The following is a 23,982-nucleotide window of genomic DNA, read 5'->3' on the forward strand; positions in this document are numbered from 1 at the left end:
TGACACTCAGGACTAATGCTTTTAGCGCTGTTTTTACAGCCCGATTGATGCTCGGGTCTAACGCTTAGGAGGTTAAACCAAAGCATTTAGGTTTTCATATTTTTTTTTCTATTTTCTTTACCAACTAACAAACTATCTAGAGATTCACCAATTGTATCATCCATCTATTGGTATTGGCTGATAAGACAAAAAATGATAATATCAGCCGATTGTTTGAAATAACCTGATATTTATTGCCGATTATTCTATTTTTACAATAACATTTCCCATGATCACATCAGCAATGACACTTAAGAGGGTAGAAAAAATGCCAGCGGTGTGGGCTCGCTTTAGCATTTGTGCAGTTAACACCAGAAAGGCAACTTGCAAATTCTACTCTGCGGAAATTTCTTGAGGATGGAATAAAAGTAAAAAAACTACAATGCAACCAATCTGGTGGCTCACCTCGAGGCAAGGCATACTAAGAAACTCGAGTTTCTGAAAAGCAAATCTGCTTCAGTCAAGAAGGCTCAAGATCCAGTGATGGCCAAGGAGAGCGAAACTCCGTCAACAGCACAAGCATTTGATAGCCGAAGAAAATTCAACTCAGACGGTGCAAAAGCTCCAAGTGTTACTCGGTACGTAATGGAATTCATCACACTTGACATCAGTTATATCAGATTTTTGTATTATTAATTATAAATAAAATAGTTATTGGACATGTGTAACTGAGAACAGTTAAGTTATAAAATACACAACTCAGAGACTGTACATATGGTTTATTAAACAAATGTTAATATTACCTACAATAAATTAAAGTGACCGACCAGGGACTTAAAATGATGGCAGTTACAAAATTATAGACGGTTTGTTTAAATTCACGCCAAGAGTTGCGATCACTTTCGCATCAGAAAATAAATGCACTTTGATTTCTCATATTTTGTGAATGTCATTTATTACACTTTCACTTTTCACAAAGAATCGGCTATCGGCTGTACATTTTCACATCTGTGCATCACAAGATATAAACCTGTGAATATGCATCAAGAAATACCTGTGTTAATAATCTGTTTAAGAAATTAAAAGGACCAAACAGTGCAAATCCATTACGGTTCAAAAAACTGACAATGTTCTCAGAAAAGGAAAATCTAAGAGCGGTGTGGCTGTCTGTGTTGGTAACTGGAAGAGCGCCGGTTTGAATCCCACCAGTGCCAGAAGGAACGGTATTCTGTTGGGCCCTTGAGGAAGGCCCACAGCTGACCCTGTGCTCTGACCCCCCAGCTGCCCTCTCCCCCTTTGTGTGTCTCTGCAAATGACAAACTCCTAATTGTATACGGCAAATGAAGTGAATTGTCATTATTATAAATATTTGCCTTGGCTGAAAGAAAGTGCTAACAAGCCATACAATTAAATACCAAGTTTACTATTAACAAGGACTGGCTTCCAATTAGAAACCTGGTTGGAATGAAAACCTGCAACCTTCCAGGACTGTGACAGAGGACCCCTGCTGTAAATTAACCACATTAAAAGCAGCATCAGATGGCGATAATACTCGTACCAACAGGAAACAAAATGTGGAAGACTTCACAACTAAATAAAGCTAAATCCTAGAATACTGGACTAAACGATAACATCGAAATAAAAAAAATCGAAACCTTTCCCCCCCCCAAGAATGAACCTTTTGTGATTTGCTTACAAAAAATTTTGACTTGACGGACTAATTAACAATATTTACACTAGCTGAGACAACAGACACTATGCATGTTGCGTCCACATATTCTGCATGGTTAGTAGAAGAACTCCAAACTGAAAACTCACATTAACACTCTCATACCGTAATTAATCCAATTAAAGATGGCATCAGGGATACTCCCGCAGAGCCAGATTTATAACTTATATGACAGACAACCATAAGGGAATTCTGCTTAAAACTGGGTAGGAAGGACTAGATGGCTCACTGAGTGTCACATTTCTAAACCAATCCAACGTCTCATGAAGGCGGTGCTCAAAGTAAGGGCGGAGACTTTGAACTACAAACACCAGAGATGTCCGACAGACAGCAGGCTTCCGATTACAATAAATTGTCTACAACTGAATGAGTCTATTAAAAAGACCTCAATTCTACAGGTGAAAGTGAGTTGCGTGTACAGTACAGTCAGCACATTGCACATGTTAAAATAAACAGAACCTGATGCAAACGAAAAGCCTTTCTGTACACTCAGATCATACATTGGCAATCGAGGACATCAACAGACTAGTGGTAGAAAGTGAACACTATGTTGCTGCAGGTGGTGTGTGTGCTCTCCGTTCATCAGTTACGGTAATAGTGTAGGAGTTGATGTAAGCTTGAAAGAATAACCAGCTATGTTCTGTGAACTGCAAAATATGGATTTGAAGTAAACAGTGTGTCACACTCCATCAAAAGAACTGCCGTGAACAGAGCTGATAACGAGGAGCTACAGGAGATGAAGATTTTGCTACTCAAAACACCTAAATCATTAAATCTGCCCAACAACACCACTACAAGCACAGATGAGGCTACACAGTATCCATCTTCTGACTGCATGACTAAATAAATAACTGAAGGAAGTTAACATTACTACCCGTTTGGAAATCCCAACATTCCCTGCCAGAATATGGCGGCAGTGTCTTAACACGTTGTATACCCATAGACCACAATGCTGACCTAAACTCTGTTTGCTGTTGTTATGCCACATCGCGCTGCAACAGTCAAAATGACAAAAAGAAATTGTAGCAGGGAGAAGAACTTTTTAAATGTATAGTGCTGTTGTGGTCTACATGTGTGTCCATCTCCATGTACAAATTCATCATTACGCTTCATTTACCTTGTTCTATTGAGCTCCTAAATGGAGAACAGCAATTTTAGCCTTTTATTTTCTCCCAGTGTCAGGTCTTTTGTTCGGTGTCATGTGCTCTCTCCCTGAAACCCCAGCGGTTTAAAGTGCATGGACTGAAGGGATTGGTGGCGGGTGTTTTAGGAGAACGTCCTGTGGGCGTAGTTTTTGCTGCTGTGGACTTCTATACTATTCACTACAAAACTTATAACGGGTTGTCGCTAGACGTGTATTACCATTTGAGAATCACATCTGGCCTGGTCAGACTAATTCTAAGAACACAGGCTCAAGGCAGGAACCAGTCCTGGTTAGGGCACTAGTTTATCGCCCTTTCAAGCAGACACACTCAGAAAAGGCCAATTGAAATAAAACACACTGGTCTTGAGGAAATAGAAGGAAACCTCACACAGAGTTGGAGGAGAACATACATAGTCAAAGTACACAATGACTGGTGTTAAGATTTGAATCCAGGATGGTAACCACTGTCCAAAAAAAAAAAACGTGATTAACAAAACTTAGCCGAATTAAAACATTCCATTTAGACTCTGATGTTGCAAAATGGACTCAAAGGGATGTGGCGATAATGATTTAACTATTTAAAACTCTTGCTGTGTGAAATTCTGAAGAGGAGCAGTGGGGAAGGGGAGAAGAACCGACGACCCTGTTGATTCATTCTGCTTTAGTGAGTTAGTATAGTGGCCTTATAGAACAATATAATAAGATTTATTATGGGTGTGGAATATTAACCTTGAAGATCTGAAAGTAATCATTTCATTCAAGTATATTAGCGTAAATGTTCACGAGTAACTGTGAGAAAAATAATTTGTAAAAAATAGTGAGTTTAAGACAAAAAGTTAAGTGATATACCTATAAAAAGGGCAAAAAAGTGTTTTCATTTTTTTTTTTAAACACAATTCAACAAAATGTTTCTATTTATTTCTCTGCATGACCCCCACCCTCTTATATTGGTCTACTCATTTTTAAATTAAATCCTTACACTAGTGAAAAGACAGACCCTTGAGGTTTACCAAACACTACATTTTCACTTTTGATTCACAGTATTCAGCTTCAGAAAAAATTCCTAATTACCTGCATTTTAGTTTTGGTTCTTTTACGATAAGAACCCAAAGATCACAACGGCAATAATAAACAATTTCTTTGCAATAATGTAGATTACTATTGATTGATTAAACATATTCATACTGCTGCTGTTCATTAAGTATTCACTGTGTCCTGGGTGGATTCACATTCTCTATATTTAGAATCAAAATATATATTTACTTAGTTAGGAATTAATAAATGCTAATACAAATCCAGTTCCATTGCAATAGCTCTCCACCATGTTGCTCCTCAGCAGCAGTGTGGCTAACCAGCTATCCCTGTAAAATAAATGTTGTTCCCTAAGAGAAGTGTTTGATTAAAATCCCGGATTTTCACTTGTGTTTAACTTTTATGAAATGCTTTTAAGATTAAGCAGCTGCCACATCTTTAGTGGGAGCTCAAACGTGTGTCTTTAAACATGATGTTAACAACATTCATGGTCTGTAGCAGTATGAATTAATGTACACGGTTTACTTTAAATAAAGCAAACTGGACTAGAATTGTCAAGAACGATTATGTCTCCGAGTGACCTATGGTCGACTGGCATTTCAAATCTCCGAGTGACCTATGGTCGACTGGCATCTCAAAAGGGGAGAGTCTAAAGCTGCTATGAAATTGTTAAGTTCACAGTCATCTTGGCGTAAATGGAATTTCTAAAATTGATACAAGTTAACTGCTTATGATACTCCGCTCTAGTATTGTATGCGTTATTAGGTGTACGCAAAAAATAAGTAAAAATTGTCCTAAACGTCACAGAATTCAGAAAACACTCCTTGTGTGCCAACTCAGGAATTAGTACAGCGGACCCCAGTTGTTATTTTAAAATAAATTCTTAAAACAAGAAAACAGGGATACAGTTGAAAACCTGCTTAGGACAGACATCGCAGAAATGTTAGGAAGTTTTTTCATCACACCAAGAACCACTGACACATAGAATGATTACCAAATGGTGTGGTGGAAAGTAAGACTATACTATATAACCTTTAAATTATTATTAATAATTGTCAAATAAAGTGTAAATTAATAATAATTATTAATTATTTTGACCTCAATGGGAAATAGAGTTGAATGTTGTGTTATATTTTAAAAATGTTGCATTAATAAAGCTTTTTATATGTATTTGTTCTGCCAGTTCCCGAATTGGCTGGCCATTTCGTATTTTGGCCGAGAGGTATGGCCAAAGTTCGAATTACTAGAAATGACCGGTGTATATGCTAGTTTGGCCGGCCATTTTGTGAAGTGGCGAGAAATCCCTGGCCAAAATTCAATGTGCTGATGTAAGACTGTCCTAAGGTGCGAAGATGCTTTAAAATTTCAGAAGCAGATTCAGAAGTGAGTTTTCCATTCTGCACGAGAAACTACTGGAATCCGTAGGCACAGAAGAAAAAAAATCACTACGATCCATCGCATCTTCCCAATCACTGACCGGCAGCCAAGGCTACACTCGATGCAATTGCACTACTAAGTGTGCAACAAATCACTGCTCATGCCCTTTTTCCTCCAACTCTGGCCGATCGCCCCATGCCATTTCGCAAACTGGCTAGCCAAATCCCGACATCGAGGAAAAGATTGGACATTGGCTGGTCAATTAACAGCAACAATGGCCATTTCCCGATTTGGTCGGACACTTCCCACTTTATTTCAATGTATTAAAAAAAAAAGTTTACATTACCCTCCACATGACCCACAACGTTTTCTTTTCTTAATAAATATATTTGACTCTGTGGTATTCCTTACTGAACTGAGATCTGCAGTTGATAAGAACATATTTATTTGCACAGTGCAATGAAAAGAGTCTATGAAAGAGTTTAAACTGTATTTTTAACATTTCCAAATACTTTGAAAAATAATTCAAAAAGCAGCTTCCAAAAATGAAAAACTCTCATTAAATGAACAAAACTGAATTCCTCAGGTAAAGTGAGTTGGGAACACACTGGTAAATAACCTAAATTGTGAAACACCTCATTGTCTGCCAAGGCTAAAGGGAGCCCATTTTTGTGAATGCAAATAGAATTAAGAACTGCAGAAGCCTGCGAAACGAAACAAGGAAAACATCACCTCAAGTGCCGTCTTTCAGTATAGATTATTAAAGTATCTGTGTTACTGACCAACTGAAATAAATACTGAGTTTCTGAAATGGATATGTTGAAGAAGACTTTCTTATGAGAAGAGGTTGAACGGATTGAGATTGGTTAAAATAAGCATCAGTACAGGAAGCCCAGTATTTCACAGGAATTGTGCAATGGGAACTTTACAAACTAATGTTACAATAATATTGAACACATCTAGTTAAGGATCTCGTAAATGAATACATGTTAAGGCAAAAGAAGAAAAAAAAAATAATCTTGAAACAAAAACCTGAAAAAGGAATACTTAGAGAGTGCAGGTGCAAGACGAAAAAGTTCAGGTGAACTGTCAAAATGTACATTGTGCTTGAGCTCAGCTAATAACACACCTCATTGATACCAAGAAATCAAAAACGTCAGAAAATGTGCTTAGTGATAAAGGTAAACTATCAAACAAGTTGGCCTCAGTGATTTCTGTGCACCTCACTTTCCTTTGGTGGTCATCCTACATTTTTGCCTTTCTTCATGTGTCTTTTGATCAGCTGGATGCGGTTGTGGACATAGAACTTGACTGCCTTCCAGTCCCGACCGTTTGATCGAAGAAGCGGCGAGCCGGATAAGCAGCGCTCACAGTCGGCCTTGGCTGGGACCTGAAGGAGTCGGATATGCTTCTCGAGATGCTGCTCCACATCCCGCTTTTCTGCTAGAGACCAGGGTCGTTTCTGAACACACTTCTTACCTAGGAAGACAAAATTGAAAAATCATCCTGAATGAAAAATGTAATGGATAAAAAAAATAAAAAAAAACACACAACAAAAACATTTTAAAGTCCCTTTCACTTAAGGATCCCAGAGTGCAGTGGGAAAAGGATCACTTATTCAACATGTCAGAAACAAGAGTGGAAGGCAGCCATGCACGGAATTCACTCGAGCTTCATATGTAGAAAACATTCAATTATTCAACTTAAAATCTTATTGAGCACATTTCTCTCGTTTGGGGATTATCCAAGATGTTTCCAGGACAAGCTCCAGCCTCACTAGGCCACATGTTTTGGGCCTGCACCAAATTAACGTCTTTCTGGATGAAAATTTTTAAATGACTGTCAGACAGCCTTGGCGTCACAATCCCTCCTAACCCATTAACAGCTGTGTTTGGTGGGTTCCTAGATGGGCTTAAAGTGGAGACGGACAAACAAACTGCAGTTGCCTTCACTTCATTATTAGCACATAGACTTGTCTGCCCAACTGGAAGAATCTTAACCCACCTGTGGGTATCTCATGTTATATACTATTTGAAACTGAAAAAAAAAAAATCAAATTCTCACTTAAGAGGATCCGTTCAAAACTTTTTTAAAAACGACCTAATCAATACCATTTTAGAATTAGCATTTATATTGGGGGAACAGACTCCTTTCTCTCTTGACTAATCTTAACAGTTTTGCTCTGGTTGTTGGCCTTCCTTTCTTTCTCATAGATGGGGGTTGATAGGATGTTAAAATATAAAATCTAAAAAAAAAAAATTAATTTTATTGAATTTTTTAAAATCAAATAACACTCCATACACATAACTAGAGATTTACAAAAAGAAAAAAAGTTCAAAACAAATCAACCCTCCATCCCCGAGATACGATGTTAGATTTGTTAAGTTTGACATGACTGTATGGAATGCTATATGGCACGCATGGGTAGATTCAGTCCTGGAGGGCCGCAGTGGCTGAAGGTTTTTGTTCCAGCCCAGTTGCTTAATTAAAAAACAATCCTTGTCAATTACTTAATTTCATGGCTTGTTAGTGTTTTACCTCTGCCATGTCAACTCATTCTCATATCCAAGATTTTTTTTTCCTTTCTAAGGATATCATCCAAATGATTTGAAGTCTAAAACAGACGAGTAATTCTCAGTGCTTCACTTTTTTCTCTTCCCTTTCCTTCCAAGTACAGTAGAACCTCTGTTCACAAACGTTTCCGAACACGTACAAATCGGGTTACGACCAAAAAGTCTGCCAAAATTTTGCATCTATTCATGACCACACGCTCTGGTGTGGAACAAAAACACTGGCGGCCAGTTTCCCTACGTGCGTTCGTAAGCACCAATGATTTACCATACTACGTTTTCCGTTTTCTTTTGTTTGCGTTGTGAATGTTACCCGGGCACAGACAGGCAGACATGTTGTTTTCCACCACCACACGTTTATTTACAGCTATGTACAATGTTCAAAAGTGCACACACAAACCCCACAAAGTCCTGGCCACACAATGCCTTCTTCTTCGGGCCACCTCCTACTCTCTCTCGTTCCTGACCTTGTCCTTCTTCCACCCGACTCCAGCCTCGAATGAAGGGAGTTGGCTCCTTTTATCCTCACCCGGATATGCTCCAGGTGCTCCCCGGCAATCACCCGCTGGCACGCCCCAGTGTGGCAGAAGTGCTGACTGTACTCCCGGAAGCACTCCGGGTGTCCCTGCTTCTCTTCCCCCAGCACTTCCTGGTGTGGCGGAAGTGCTGAGGTCCAGGGTCTCCACGGCCTCAGGGTGCCCCCTGGCGGTGACCACGGGACCCTACAGGGTTGGGCGTCCAAGCCCCCCTACCCGTGGCCACCAGAACCACCAGGCTGGTGGCCCCCACATGGTCCAAGGTGGGCGCATGCCCTCTTCCGGTCCTTCATGGCGTCCCGGCCGGGTTGTCGCCCCTGGCACCTCTGACAGCGTATACAGGGCCTAACAAAGCAGCTGATGCTGCAAAAGGAGTTACAATGTTAACCAAGCAGAGGACTCAAGTGCTGGAAGAGGTGGACAAACTGTTGCTAGTGTGGTTGAACGAGAAGCAACTTGCTGGTGATAACGTAAGCGAGGCGATCATATGCGAAAAAACCAGGAAGATTCATGGCGATTTGCTGAAAAAAAAAAAAAAAAATCCTTCTTCGAGTGGCAAAGGTGAGGCATTTAAAAAGCCAGTAGAGAATGGGTTGAAAAATTTCGCAAGAAGAATGGCATTTAATTTTTTTCCCTATCCTTAAAACTCATAAAAAAAAAAGTGTTTACAGCGAGCAGTTCGTAGGCGTCTAGCAGGAATTCTTAAAATGTTAGTTTTCTCTGTTGTTCAACGGTTTCTCAGTGTCATGCAATGTTTTTACATTTAGTTTACTATTAAACTGTGCACTCTATGGTATAATTAACTATTTTTGTACTTAAAAATATATATATTTATATACAGTTCATATGGTTTGGAACAGATTAATTGTATTTACATACAATCTTATTGGGAAATTACGTTTGGGTTGCGACCAAATTGGGTCGCGTCCAGAGTTTTAGAACAAATTACGGTCGTGACCAGAGGTACCACTGTATTTAATTAAACCAGAAAGTGCACGATAAATACACACGGGTGTAAATGGAAACAAGCTAAATGGAGAAATGCTGGTTTCTTTTGTCATTTGCACCTTATTGCTAATTAGGAGCAATTAAAAACCAAGACTACAACTGTTTAAGACTAAAAGAAGCAATAAGGATTCAAAATCTTAACGAGCGAGACAACTAAAGTGAAGCAGAAGGGTTACTGGAGCAATAAGCATTTCTTATTAAGCAACTGCGTTGGAACAAAAACCTGCAGCCACTGCGGCCCTCCAGGAATTAATCTGCCCACCCCTGTTAAAGGCTTTTAATAAATTCAGTAAATAAAATAAAATAAAAAAAAAATGTAATGGATAAAAAGTTTTGATAATTTGTTGAATACAATTGATGAATGCACTTAACACCCTATTGGATTGAACTATTTTGGCCAAGATAAAACGGCAGGAATTTGTAACTTTCTTATATTCTCTTTTCTTGGAGACCTAGTTTTGTGAGATATTTCAAAAACCTTTCCATAAGAGATAAAGAGGAACACATTTTGAAGAAAAGCCCATTTCTAGAGTAAATATTTGAAACAAGTAAAAACACACACATACCCCTCATAATTAGTTATATCATTTATTTGAGTGGCTTATGTGGGCCCTTTGGGCAAATAACTGAAAATCTGGATCAATTCTAGTGTGTACACCTTTTAACTTGGGGCTGATGATCTCAATGCGATGAGAAAGGGGAAGCAGGGACACCCGGAGAGCTTCCGGGAGAACAACCGGCATTTCCGCCACACTGGGGCGTGTCAGCGGGAGATTGCCGGGGAGCACCTGGAGCTCATCCGGGTGCGGATAAAAGGGGCCGCCTCCCTTCATTCAGGGAGAGAGTCGGGAGTGGAGAGGACTGAGCTTGCTGAAGGCATTGTGTGGGGTTTTGTGGTGCACTTGTGTGACTTTATTAGTGTAAATAAACGTGTTGTGGGTGAAATGAATGTGTCCGCCTGTCTGTGTCCGGGTCAACTTCCACACTGGTTACCAGACAAATTAAGCCACATTTGTTCCATTTACCTCGGAAGGCGGATGTCAGAGCTGGGAATGATGTCACACCCAAGATGAACGCTTTCCAGTAAAACATTAGAAAAACTAATATGGACACGTCCAGGAAAACTCCATTGGAATAAATGTCCATTGATAACAATGCATTACGCTGTGTTTTGCGATATCAAGCACCGCAGCAACGTGTCCATGGACAGAAGTGGGATAGTACTGTGTGTATGACACACCAACAGACAGAAGTGCTAATCTTCTTATATAAAACGCTACCATGGCGGTCCAGGATTTTAAATCACCTGTAGCTCACAAACCATTTGATCCATTGACCTGAAATTAGGTACACATATACTACGTGATGTCTACTATCTGCTTTCGGGGTGATAAATGACCTCCAAGGTTATTCCTCTTTTTAATTTTTTTGTAGAATCAACTTTCGGCAGCGGCCAGCAGGGCGGCCATGTGGTGCATGGGTACAGGTGCCGTTCTCATTCCCTACCACCTTCGCCGTTACTTCCACTACCTCTTCATATCTTAAATCATTCTTGAGGCAGATTGAAGACTTAAGTGCCATCTTAAGTGAAAAATTAAAGAAAACGTATTAAGCAATTGGAACACAAACACTGACTTAATCAGTTTTAACGTGAAAAGATGCCGATGGAAGAAGAGAAGAAGCGGCCTGCTAGGGTGGAGAAAAGAAGATCTGCTCAGGAAGGAGCAAGCACATCAACCTCTGAGCAAACGAATGCTAAACGTGCAGAGAAAGAGGATGAGAACTAGGAATGATCAAGTCAAGTGCATTCACTGCATGTTATTGTTACAGCAGTGCGCCCTTACTGGCACAACAGTATTACACTACAGCTGTCACTAAAGTTTGTGGAATATGTCGCCATTTTGGATTGACATCACGATCTAAAGTAGGACAAAACTCGGACAGGACAGACCAGCCCACGAGTTTTCGAATTGGAAATCCGACTTAAGGGGGGTGGCTCCAGTTAAAAACTCCGACTAGGCACCTGGAAATTCAGACGTCCCACTTCAAATGGGACACAGCATATGTATACTCAATGGTGACCGACAATAACATCCCATCAGGTAACTTTATTTCCCTATATCTCCAACTTTAAATTTACAATGTTATTCATGGAATAGAAACTTTAACTTATATTTCCAGAGCCCTGTTATTACAATGGTTGCTCTTATTAAGAATGATCCAGTTATTTGAGTGACATATAAAAGAATACCACCTTTTAGCCGATACACTTAAGAAGCATGGCTAAACTGCAGGCATTCACATTTCTTAGCTAGATTTTGTCAGAAGAATGAAATTTGATTTAATTATGCTGTTTGCCAAGTATTATCTATTTAAAGTACATTTAGAAAAAAGCATCTTAATAATTTAAATTACTCTTTTAAAATGTTACGGAGGTGTACTTTTCGGATTTATATGTTTAATTATATTTGAGTTTAATGGTTAAACCAACATTACATAAAAAGATCAGTAAAACCTTATGTACTGCAAAACTGTATCTATTACTCATTTACTCTTACGTAGCAAGATCTTAAAGGTTTCTTTTGTAACTTATCAAAAAAAAAAAAAAAATTTTTGGGTGAGGTATTCCTTAAGAGTTTCCTTTAAGATCAGTGGTTGAATTGCTGACTCAGTAAGTAGACCAGGGTTCACATCACACGTCCTCCCTGTCTGAAGTCTGCATGTTCTCCTGTGTCTACATGGGCTTTACTCCTGGTGCTCCAGTTTTCTCCCACAGTCCAAAGACGTGCAGGTTTGGTGATTTAGTGAAGAGTGTGTGTGTGTATATATATATGCATGTTTGGCCTACAATGGACTGGCACACCCTGTCCAGGGTTTGTTCCTGCCATACACCCTATACAAACTGGGATAGGTGTATCTACCCCTCCACGGGCCCTTTGCTTAACCATGGGTCTGGATTAAGTGGGTTATAAAATTACATGACATAATTCAAAGCAGGTCCCAATTTTATGATTTGAGAAATGAGACTACCTGTACATACTGTAAGATGGCCAAAGGATCCGGTAAATGTCAAAGATTTAAATGTCTAAAAATGTTACAACGTACATTTCAAAAACTTGCTGTGCACTAATGAAGCACATGAATGCCTTCTGAAATAACTCTTTCCATTACTAGGTGTCGGGCAGTGAAAGCCTATCTATCCAGCAGGCGTAAGGCAGGAATCAAACCCATATGGGAAGGTAGGTCATGTCGAGCACTCTCTCTCTCTCTCACACACACACACACACACACACACACACACACACACAGTACTTCCAAGTTGAAGGATCACCTTATACATACACGTCATTTGAAGGTAAGAGTGAAAGGAATTGCACAGAGTAACCCCACAGGCTCCACACCGGCCACAACCAAGTCCTGGAAGCTGTAAGGCAACAGCACATCTGCCAAACCATGCACTATTGTGCCAATTCATATGTAGCCATTCACTCTGTTCTTTCACTTTATGCAGCCACTTACTCATTTGCAGGGTCATGTCAAGTCAGTCCCTATTCCGACAGGTTTGTGTACAAGGCAGTAACCACCGTCACCTCTTACTGGGTCGATGTACATTCACCTATTAAATGTGAAAAGGAACTGGAGTGTAAAGGGAAAAAATGGCGTGAACAGGAGGATCCTGCACACGATGGGCAACAACTTGACCGAGAATCCAAACTGGGTAGTTAGAGCTGCTTAGTAATGGTTTGTAATGACAACACAACTATACCCATTTGTAAATATTGAACTGAGCTACAATCATTGCTAAATCTATGAAAATCACTTCATAAACCTCTAACCTTTCTTTTGAGGAAATTCACTGGCCAGCCTTCTTGGCTGGCTGGCATGAGACGCTCCTGTCGCGACAGGTTTTGCAGGTTTGGTCTCCTCTGGCTTCTCTTCTTCATCAGAAGAGTTGCCGGAATTTTCAGAAAGGACTGCAAAAAAATAAATCAGAAAATAACAAGGGAGAGAGAGAAATTATGGAAAATAAAGGGGAAAAAAAGAAAGGACTGCACATGGTATTTACAGATTCAGGGAAGGCACATGATAAGAGTTTCCGCTGCAAGAAATGTAGGGATGTATGAGAAACAAGGGAGTACCAGAGAGGATATGTAGGAGGGGGCCTACACACGAGTGGTGTATGAGTAACACGTCTGCAGTTCAGGGTGGGTTACATCAAGGTTCATCATTAAGTCCGTATCTTTTTACTTTAGGTACCAATCAAGATGGATCATGTGGTGGGTGTGGCAATGAGCCATCAGCAGATGCTCCCAACCTCTCTATGGACAGTACTGCTACTGGAATAATAAACCAAGCCCTATTGTGCATGCTGTTTGTGTTTGACACCGTGCAATGTGGCAACTCTAAAAAAAACTGTGGAAAGGAGTGGAAAAAAGCTATGCAGGATAGAGGCATTAAGATCAGTAGAGAAATATCTAATATTTAAAGGGTAAGAGTAAGATGGAGAAGCTCACCTCTAAAGAGAAGGGCTTAAAATGGTAGAAAACATCAAGATTTAGGAAAAAAAAACATAGAATGTAACTAGGTAGAAAAAAATGGATAAAGGAATTGGGGGAGTTATGTAACTGAAGAATTTGTGCAAGAATGAAGGGTCGGAACAGTATTGTTGCACAGATCAGAAACCTGGGCTGTTAAAAAGGAGCATGAAAGGAACATGGATGCTACAGAAATGCAAATGTTGAGATGGTTTTCTGGAATAACAAACCGCGATAAGATCTGTTACAATCAGAGGTATAGTTCAAGTAGGGGAAATACAAAAAAAGGAAGTTAAAAGTGGTGTGGCATGTAATGAAAAGAGAGGTATACAATATGAGGAGAAAACACATGACAATGGAAGAGAACAGAACAACCACAGAGACAGTGGATGGACTGTGTGAAAAGGGATCAGGTCAGAAAATGTACAACTGACAATAGAGGTGGCCTGGTCAAACACAATGACCGCACATGAAAGAGGGAAAAACTAATAGAGAAAAAAACAAAACAAAAATCAGCTATCGTTCCATATTTGTGCTATGCAGAAATTTCACATTTATATGAGAATTGGCTTAAAAAAAAGGTGTTTAATATGAAAAATGTAAAAACATGTACTGTAGATTGCCAACTTGTTTTTTTCGCAGAATATCTTCTGAATTGCATTGCCTATAGTAGATAAATATTAATTAACACAATTTTTAGCTCAGCATGTGACCATCTCAATCTGTGGCAGGAAAACAAAGGAAAGGTGAAGTAATGTGCGTCTGGTGTTAAACACCTTTTCCCCGTATTAAGGTTTCTTGTTACAAAATATAAGAAACAAATTAAACCTCTCTTTAATAAAAGAAAGCTTACGTAACCTAATTGATTTAAACTGAAAATTTATTTTTGTCTTTTAAGGTTAGATTGCCAAAAAACAATATAGAGTTTGGACACTTTCTTTCCTGAGACATTCTCTTGTTAGAACAAAAATAAAAAAAAATCACTATTTTTTTGTTTTGCGCCCTCCCCCACGAGAACCTATCATTTACAGGGAAGAGCGAAAGCTTCAGATACGTCACAAATCTAAATCTCCGGTTTTCGACGGAACTCAAGGTTTCAGGTTCCCTCGATACTGAAAACATCGATATCTCGATGATGGGCGTGTGTGTGTGTCTGTCCATTTGTCACAGTTTCTTGAGGACCATCTAAAGCTAAAATGGCTGGACGGAAAAAAAACAGACTTGAAACTTAAGCCCGTTAGGAGAGGACAATGTGCTCATTAGTTGTTGAACCAAATTGTGGAACAGGCACTCCAGAGGAAACCTCAAATACCGTAATTCTACAACTAATTATGAATTCTTCTCGTCAATTACTATCGTATTGACCTATTTTATGATCAGAAAGATCAGCACCAGAGCAGTAAATTACTGAAATGTTATAGAATAGTTTGGGAAGCTTAGTTCCTAGAGCGCAATGTCTACAGACGTTCTTGTCCGAATTTTTTTGTATCCTAAAAATGTATGAATGAAACGAATGCAGAATTTATGGTTGGTTAATTTTTTTCCATTGTTTTATGAACAGGCACCCAACCTCTGCCAATACAATCATGTTGCCTTATACCAGCGGTTCTCAAACTTTTGTATTTCGCACCCCCCTTTTCTACCTGGAATAATTCTGCGCCCCCTGCATAATTTAAGAGAGAAGAGAATAACCCCTGATACAACTAACAAAGGTATGATACTCGTGCGGTGTTGCGGTATCCTATCATTTTTACTTCCATAAGATTTGCATGTGTTCGACTGACTTTGATGAAATATTTGCAATTTATTTATTTATTTTTTAAAGTGCTTTAATAACTGTTAAAATGCCTTGTGTGGTTTTTGGTAGTAATTCTAATCCCAAAAACAAAGAATAAATGATTTATTCTTATTTAATAATTTTTTTATGTAAAGAAACGATTAAATATGTTTTAACTTTTAAAAATCTCGTAAACGAGGACACTGATGAAGTCAATCTGCGCGAGAAGAACGTATTTTCGTCTGACAAATATTATATAGCTGTTAGTTGTATCATGAAAATAACCAAATACGCAGTAAATTATTTAACTCAATTTGGCAATATTGGCTACACTGCCGATGTGGTGCAATCGCGCCACATTATCACCTGATCTACTGTTACCCGAATGTTGGCCACAGATACCGATACATCTCGAACTTTCTGGATTGAAAATACGCGACTATAAAAGCAGCAGCAGTGGCACCGCTTGTCACAGAAACAAACTTCAAATAGAAAAGGAGCTCAGAGTGTCTATCTTGAATATCAAACCAAACCTGGACAGGCTGTGTACTCTAAAACAGGCACATATTAGTCATTAGATCTAGGCCTTAGAAATGTTTTATTTTAATTTTAGTTATAACACATTTGTTGTGATAATGTGTTTGCAAATTTAAATTTTAAATAAAAATTTAAAAAATTTATTTTGATGTCTTCTTCATTTATTCGACGCCCCCCTTGTACAGCTTCAGCACCCCCCAGGGGGGTGCGCTCCAAAGTTTGAGAACCTCTGCCTTAAACAATATCAAAACTGGACAACTCCCACCTATACAGATTTCTCAAGTTTAAAAAAAGGTTACCATATATTTAGTTAATTATTCATTTAAGATTTAATCATGATGAAGGGAAGGTCTACAGGACAGTAGCGAGACCAGCTATGTTATATGGGCTGGAGAGAGTGGCACTGACCAGAAAGAAGGAGACAGAGCTGGAGGGGGCACAGTTAAAAATGTGGGTTGCATTGGGTGTGACGAGGATGGACAGGATTAGAAATGTGGACATTAGAGGGTCAGCTCAAGTTGGACGGTGTGGAGACAAAGTCAAAGAGGCGAGATTGCGTTGGTTTGGACATGTGCAGAGGAGAGATGAGGGGTATATTGGGAGAAGGATGCCAAGGATAGAGCTGCTAGGTAAAAGGAAGAGAGGAAGGCCTAAGCGAAGGTTTATGGATGTGGTGAGAGACGACATGCAGGTGATGGGTGTGACAGAACAAGATGCAGAGGACAGAAAGATATGGAAGAAGATAATCCGCTACGGCAAGACCCTAACGGGAGCAGCCGAAAAAAAAAAGAAGATTCATTTAAGATTTAGTCATTTAAGATTTCCAGTAAAAGGACAAAAATTACAAAACAGATTATACACTAAAATATTCTCATTTCTTAAATCCAAAATGGATCCTTATCACTGCTCTTCTAAACTCATTCAGTTCAGCTGCTGTGTCAGTAGGTACAACATTAAAACTGACTAGCGAGTATGACAGCAGGTATTACATAATTCTAGAGGAAAAACATTTTACAGATTGGAGTGGAATATGTCGGATGGGATTATACCAAGGGTCTTCTATGGGTAGGCTACAAAGCTCTTAGACAGATTTAACCAAAAACAACTTACCATCAAGTTCCAAACAAATCTGGTCTAGTGTCATTCCTTTAAATAAAAGTCCATCCTTTTCACCAGCTAGAAGCACTCTTGCTACTTTTGCCAGCAGAGTTGTGTTCCGTGGAAGCTGTAAATACTCCAAGTGGATTTTCACACTGTGTCCTAAAAACGTGGCCAAACGTTCAATATCTAAGCTCTCCACACATAACAACTGTGAAAGGGTTGCGATTTGTCTCCGCAGGCGAGTGGACGTTAAATGCTCTGGGTGTCTGGCACCACATGTTTTGGCTAAAAACCTAAGCAGGTCCCCACCTCTCAGTGGCTTCGTGGAGTGTTGGTTAGGTCGAGCAAATACATATGGGTTATCCTCATCAATTCCGACGCAATCTCGAGTCCTTAAAAGAAGGCTCATACACATCTCCATCCTTGGGGTTAATAATAAAGGCACATATCTGCCTCTTTTGCCAAGAATTTCCACTCTTGCCAGGCTGTTCCACATGTACTGTTCAAAATCTGCCAAAATGCTTTCCGTTTCCTCGTTGCTAGGGAATCTTTGTCTCTTGGAGTAAGCTTGGATGAGCATTTTAGACACCTCACAGTCGCGCCTTCGATTAAATAAAATTACTTGGATTAGAGTGGCTTGGCACAAAGACCTCCAGGATTCTGCGCTTGGGTTTTGCTCCAGGTCTACCACAGAAATCTCCTCTTTCTCTCTCAGCTGGGTCTGAAGAAGCAACAGGTCCTCTAACAGGGGTAATAAATGAGGTTTGTTCCACTTCTTGCCATAACGAAAGGACATAGAACTGCTGATAAAAGAAAATATCAAAGAATAAATAACCAATAAGGAGGCTAACATAGTAAGAATGTGTAAAAACACCCAGAATATTCTATTATGTATAACTTGCAACAACTTTAGCTTCGTGATAATAAAATGAAACCACATTTTGACACATGCCCTGACAGACACACATCTAGACGTTTCAATTAACAGGTCATGGTGAAAAAAAATTTCATGCTAACATGGGATTACATTAGGGATCGGCTCTGAGCCCTTTCTTGGGATTACATCAGGGATCGACTCTGAGCACTTTCTTATTAGCAATGGTGATGGACAGGTTGACAGACGAGATTAGATAGGAGTCCCCGTGGACTATAATGTTTGCTGAGAACATTATGATCTGTAGTGATCCACCTTACTAATTCCCTTCATAATTTTAAAAACTTCAGTTATGTCACCTGTTAATCTCTTTTTACTTAAATTACAAGAGTTCATCCCCCATCTTTCCTCATCGCTCATACTTCTTATTCCTGCAATCAGCCTGGTTGCCCTTCTTTGGACTTTCTCAAGCGCTGCTATATCTTTTTTTGGTAATATGAATATGAGAATATACTAAAATAAAAAACTGAAATGTAAGGAGTTAAAGGAGTTGCATTGCATCTTTATGGACCTGTAGAAAGCATATGACAGGGTGCCTTGACAGGAGCTGTGGTATTGTATGAGGAAGTCGGGATTGGCAGAGAAGTGTGTTAGAGTTGTACAGGATATGTACGAGGGAAGTGTGACCGTGGTGAGGTCTGCAGTAGGAGTGGCTGATGAATTCAACTTGAAGGTGGGATTACTTCAGGGATTTGCACTGAACCCTTTCTTAGTTGCAATGGTGATGGACACATTGACAGATGAGATTAGACAGGAGTCTTCATGGACTACGATGTTTCCTGACGACATTGTGATCTGTAGCGAGAGGAGAAAGCAGGTTAAGTAGACTCTGGAGAGGTGGAGATATGCTCTGGAGAGGAGAGGAATGAAGGTCAATAGGAATAAGATGGAAAACGTGTGTCAATGAGAGGGAGGTCAGTGGAATGGTGAGGATGCAGGGAGTAGAGTTGGCAAAGGTGGATGAGTTTAAATACTTGGGATCAACAGAACAGAGTAATGGGGAGTGTGGAAGAGAGGTGAAGAAGAGAGTGTAGGCAGGGTGGAGAAAAGTGTCAGGAGTAATTTGTGATAGATGGGTATCAGCAAGAGTGAAAGGGAAAATCAGTGAGACCAGCTATGTTATATGGGTTGGAGACGGTAGCACTGATCAGAAAGCAGGAGACAGAGCTGGAGGTGGCAGAGTTAAAGATGCTAAGATTTGCATTGGGTGTGATGAGGATGGACAGGATTAGAAAGGAGGACATTAGAGGGTCAGCTCACCTGGCACGGTGTGGAGACAAAGTCAGAGAGGCGAGATTGCATTGGTTTGGACATGTGCAGAGGAGAGATGCTGGGTATAACGAGAAAAGGGTGCTAAGGATAGAGCTGCCAGGCAAGAGGAGAAGAGGAAGACCTAAGAGGAGGTTTATGGATGTGGTGAGAGAGGACATGCAGGTGATGGGTGTAACAGAAGAAGATGCAGAGGACAGAAAGATATGGAAGGAGATGATCCGCTGTGGCAACCCCTAATGGGAGCAGCCAAAAGAAGAAGCAGCATCCAGCCAAAGAAGATTCACCACATTAAACAAATGTGCATACATAAATCCATCCATCCATTATCCAATCCACTATATCCTAACTAAAGGGTCATGGGGGTCTGCTGGAGCCAATCCCAGCCAACACAGGGTGCAAGGCAGGAAACAAACCCCGGGCAGGGCACCAGCCCACCGCAGATATACATAAATATATTCTTAAATTCACTTAATCAGCTGAAGGTCAAGGTGGACCATAACCAGAATCTACAACAACAAGGTATGAAAGGACGCTGAACCAGTCCATCACTCAGCACACACACCACACTGCGACAAACCTGCATGTGTGTACACACACAAACACACACGCAGGCACGCAGACAGTATTCGTCATAATAAAAGGATAAGTGTCTGTCTATCTTTGTATCTGTTCAGTTGCTGTGTCTCTGTCACTCCAATAGATGGCACATCAAACATTTCTAGAAATAAAATGTATTGTGTTTTTCATTCCAACAGATGACACATCACAAACATTAACACTGCTTTTACAAATCCCATACCAAATGGCACATAAGAGAGACTTATGCCTTGCATCTGTCATTCCAACAGATGGTGCATCACAAACATTTTTATTACTACAAATATTTGTGACATACCATCTGCACTAGTGGTGGCTCTAACGGCAAGGATTTGCACTGGCAATCGGAAGGTTGCCGGTTTGAATCCCGTAAAACCCCAAAAGTGATTCTACTTCATTGGGCTCTTGACCAAAGCCCTTAACCTGCAATTGCTCCATCCTAGGTAAGACCTTAATCTGCATCCTGCCCTGCATGTAGGCCCTCCAACCTGCAGGGAAAACTTAATTGGCACTCCAGCTACTGCAAAAAACCTCACGCTGGTTCCATTCCATTTGAACTGGTGTGGTGCTAAGGTGTCACCTGTTGCATGGCTGCACTCAGGTCCCAATCTGGGTTCCCGAGTTGGTTTGTCATGTGGTGGGTGCGGCAATGCGCTATATCAGCACAAGTTCCTAACCTCTCCTCTCTATCAGCACTATAAGTTATTAAAAATACATTTACAACCACTCTTCAAATGGGGCGACTTTCTGTGCAACATCATTTTCAATCATGTCAGTTTACCGTACTGAAATTGTAGAACGTGATAGACTAACAGGGTTTTGAGATTTTTTAAATTATTATTGATAATGCTTTTACTAGAAGACTTAAAACTGGAACTTACCTTTCAGGAAAGGTAGACACCTGAAATGCCCACTCATTCTTCATTGCCACCTTAAATCTTTCCACTTTCTTTCGAAGACTCTCATCACCACTTCGAATAGCATCCCCTTCTAGAATGACTGCTGCCTTGCTTAAGGACAAACCCAGTTTGAGTGCTGCTGAAGGGCTTGAATATTTCTGCATGTGCTGTTCAAATCCTGTAGCATTTCTTGCTGAACTGGCCAACACATCCAATCGAGAAGAGTCCACTAAATCTCTTAAAGAGCTTATACTGTGGTCGAGTTTTTGCGATTCCATTTTTAATTTTGCTAACTCCCTCATCTTAGCACAGATGTCAGATACCCTCTGCTTTTCTATGGGATTTCCTGCCTGCAAAAACAACCGATCCCCAAAACGTAAAATAAGAGGGTCATTTTGGACCTCCAACGTTATCTTGTCCTGTGGCATTTTACCAAGCAGCTTCTGAACACCTTCCCCAACCGAGGATACAGGAGCCGGTAAAAGAAGTGCTGCTTCAGCTTGGATGCGGCCACCCCTTCCAATGTTGTTCCTTTTAGTCTTTAAAGAGCAACGCTTTTGATGGCGCCAAAGATCATTTTTCATATACAATGCTAGGCAGTACTGACAGGGCAGATAATCCTCTGGGGCCAGCTGCTTCACTGGTTGCCTTTGTGTAATTAGCTGTCCAACACCTTTTTCTAACACAGCAGCGTTGTGAGAGAAATCCCCTTTGTTACGTAGTTCCTGTAATAAAATTGCTCTTTCCTTTGAGCCTTTCTTGTGGCTGACTGCCTTTGCCACTTCAGGTTCATTTGAATGCATCTGTTCCAAATGGCGAGCAATCTTTTTAAATCCCTTTTCACAAAACATGCAGTAATGCTTTTTGTAAAATCGACGTCCCTGTGCATCAGTACAGTTTTTTTTCGTGACCACCTCAACACTCTGCGCAGAGGACCAATCGTCTACTAGATGAGTCTTTCTCCTGCTGCGTAAAAGTCTTGTTTTAGCCTCCTCCTCATGCAAAAGAGCCTTACAGCACTCGGGAGACTCGAGCTGGGATGAGGTTTCACACTGGTCTGACTGAGAGGTGCTAGAAGTAGGAGAAAGGGACCAGGACGGAATATATTCAGATGTGGATGCTCCTGGTGCAGCTAAAAAATTACAGGGTTCATCCTCTTCCTTAAAAAAAAAAAAGCACCATTGATGATTGCATCTAATACTATTTTAGAAAATGATTTAATTAAAATTTGTACAGTCAATGACAACTAACATACATCATGTCATTTTTTAATCAGAACAGAGTCAGGGTTGGTGGGGTACTTGAGACAATCCTACCTAGCACAGGGTTCATTGCAGGGGCAAACACACACACACACACACACACTAGGGCCAACTTAGGGCCAACCTGCATGTCTTTGGACTATGGGAGGAAAAAGGGGCATCCGGAGGAAACCCCTTCAGACACAGGGAGAACATGCAAACTCCACACAGAGGAGGACACAGGGTCGCAAACCTTGGTCTCCTTACTGCCAGGCAGCAGTGCTATCACTACACCCCTGTGCCACCCAAATGACAATTAAAAACCAAAACATATAACTTATTTCTTTTACATATCTACATCTACATAGGTGAAACTGGGAGATGTTTCAGGGTGCATGTTCAAGCTGTTAAGATTAAAGACTTTATAAAGCCTACTGTAGAAAACTTCACATTCCTTGATCACAGCTACACTGATCTCTCCGTTTGTGTTCTTTTACAGGGATTCAAAGACCTTTTTCAAAGAAAAAACAGAAGAAGCTCGGCTTCTTTTCGACCAAAGATCACATATCTCCTCAGCTCTTAATGGTCAACTAAATTTTTAAATCACTACCTTCATTTTGTACTAAAGGTAGCTTTTTCTCAACTACTCACACCTCTCATCTGCCCTGCTTTGTTCCATTCTTCCCTCCTCCATTTGTAAATTGTGTTTTCCTTCATAGTGCACACCTGATGAAGGCTATACAGCTGAAACATGTTGTCTTTAACCTTTTTAGCAACCATTTTTTTTCCATTCGGATAAATCGACAGATATACACACACACACTGCATATGGTTTACAAATAAATGCTGATTGCTGAGAATGTCACAAAAAAAATCAATTTACTTTAACAGTGCAACACAGAAAACAACAATTCAAAATTATGTTATGAACTTGTATTTAAATATTAATGTCTTTCCAAGAATGAGTAGCAAATAAAAGATTTTCGTCATACCTTTTTAATATCACAGTCAAGATCAGAGCTATAGTCAAGAACAGCTGAAGAATCAGCATTTTGGAAACTCTGGGGAAACAAAAGTATTCATTAGAGAAAAAGCATTTAAATTAACTTAACAAAATTCAGTTAAACAAAACAATTTCATAAAATCCAATCACAGATGGTAAAAATAATAACATAATAACCACCACCACCACTAACTTCACTTAAAGTTGACCTATTCATTTATTATGAAATGTATATTTGATTAGAAAAGCCAGATACATTACATGTTCAGCTTGAACTTCTTTCATTTTGTTTCAATGCGATATTATAATACCGATCTGGATTATTAATCTTTCTAATAAAAAAAAAAAATCCTGGGACAAGACAAGATTTTTAGCCTGGGACAAGACGTGACTTTTTGAGGGAGATACTTTTACGTCCCGTGAGACGAGACTTTGTGCAAGGAGATTTAACCACACCCCGGGCAAGGAAATAAAAGACAAAGAGTAGATGACAAAGTAGAACATCGTAAAGAACTCAAAAACGTTGGCACGATACACATGCAGAGCAGGTTACAGATAAGTACTAAAATTCGAAAGTCTCACAAAAAATTATAGTAAATATCGCATTAGCGCAAACAAACAGAAATTATTATTCTGTGAAATAACAGAATAGCGAAAAGAGATAGAATATATTGTTCGGATTTAAACTTTAAGTTGGAGACTTGTACATCG

The 23,982-nt window shown here is 39.8% G+C and overlaps 1 protein-coding gene across 5 annotated transcripts in view; it reads right to left on the minus strand.

The window, feature by feature from the left end:
• Positions 1-209: 209 nt before the first annotated feature.
• The window catches only part of si:dkey-117m1.4, a 30,968-nt gene continuing 7,195 nt past the window's right edge, over positions 210-23,982 (minus strand). For 3 of the 5 annotated variants that reach the window (XM_039767436.1, XM_039767434.1, XM_039767432.1), the window contains exons 5-9: positions 23,261-23,329; positions 21,010-22,187; positions 17,335-18,128; positions 13,212-13,349; positions 210-6,740 (exon numbers count right to left, since the gene is read on the minus strand). In XM_039767436.1, coding sequence (XP_039623370.1) covers positions 6,502-6,740; positions 13,212-13,349; positions 17,335-18,128; positions 21,010-22,187; positions 23,261-23,329 — 2,418 coding nt within the window. In that variant the 3' untranslated portion in view covers positions 210-6,501. Of the gene's footprint in view, positions 6,741-12,903; positions 12,992-13,211; positions 13,350-17,334; positions 18,129-21,009; positions 22,188-23,260; positions 23,330-23,982 lie in introns of those variants that run through there. The other 2 variants (XM_039767433.1, XM_039767437.1) reach the window with 2 other exon arrangements.

This window comes from Polypterus senegalus, chromosome 10 (assembly GCF_016835505.1).
Source record: "Polypterus senegalus isolate Bchr_013 chromosome 10, ASM1683550v1, whole genome shotgun sequence".
Taxonomy (NCBI): domain Eukaryota; kingdom Metazoa; phylum Chordata; class Cladistia; order Polypteriformes; family Polypteridae; genus Polypterus; species Polypterus senegalus.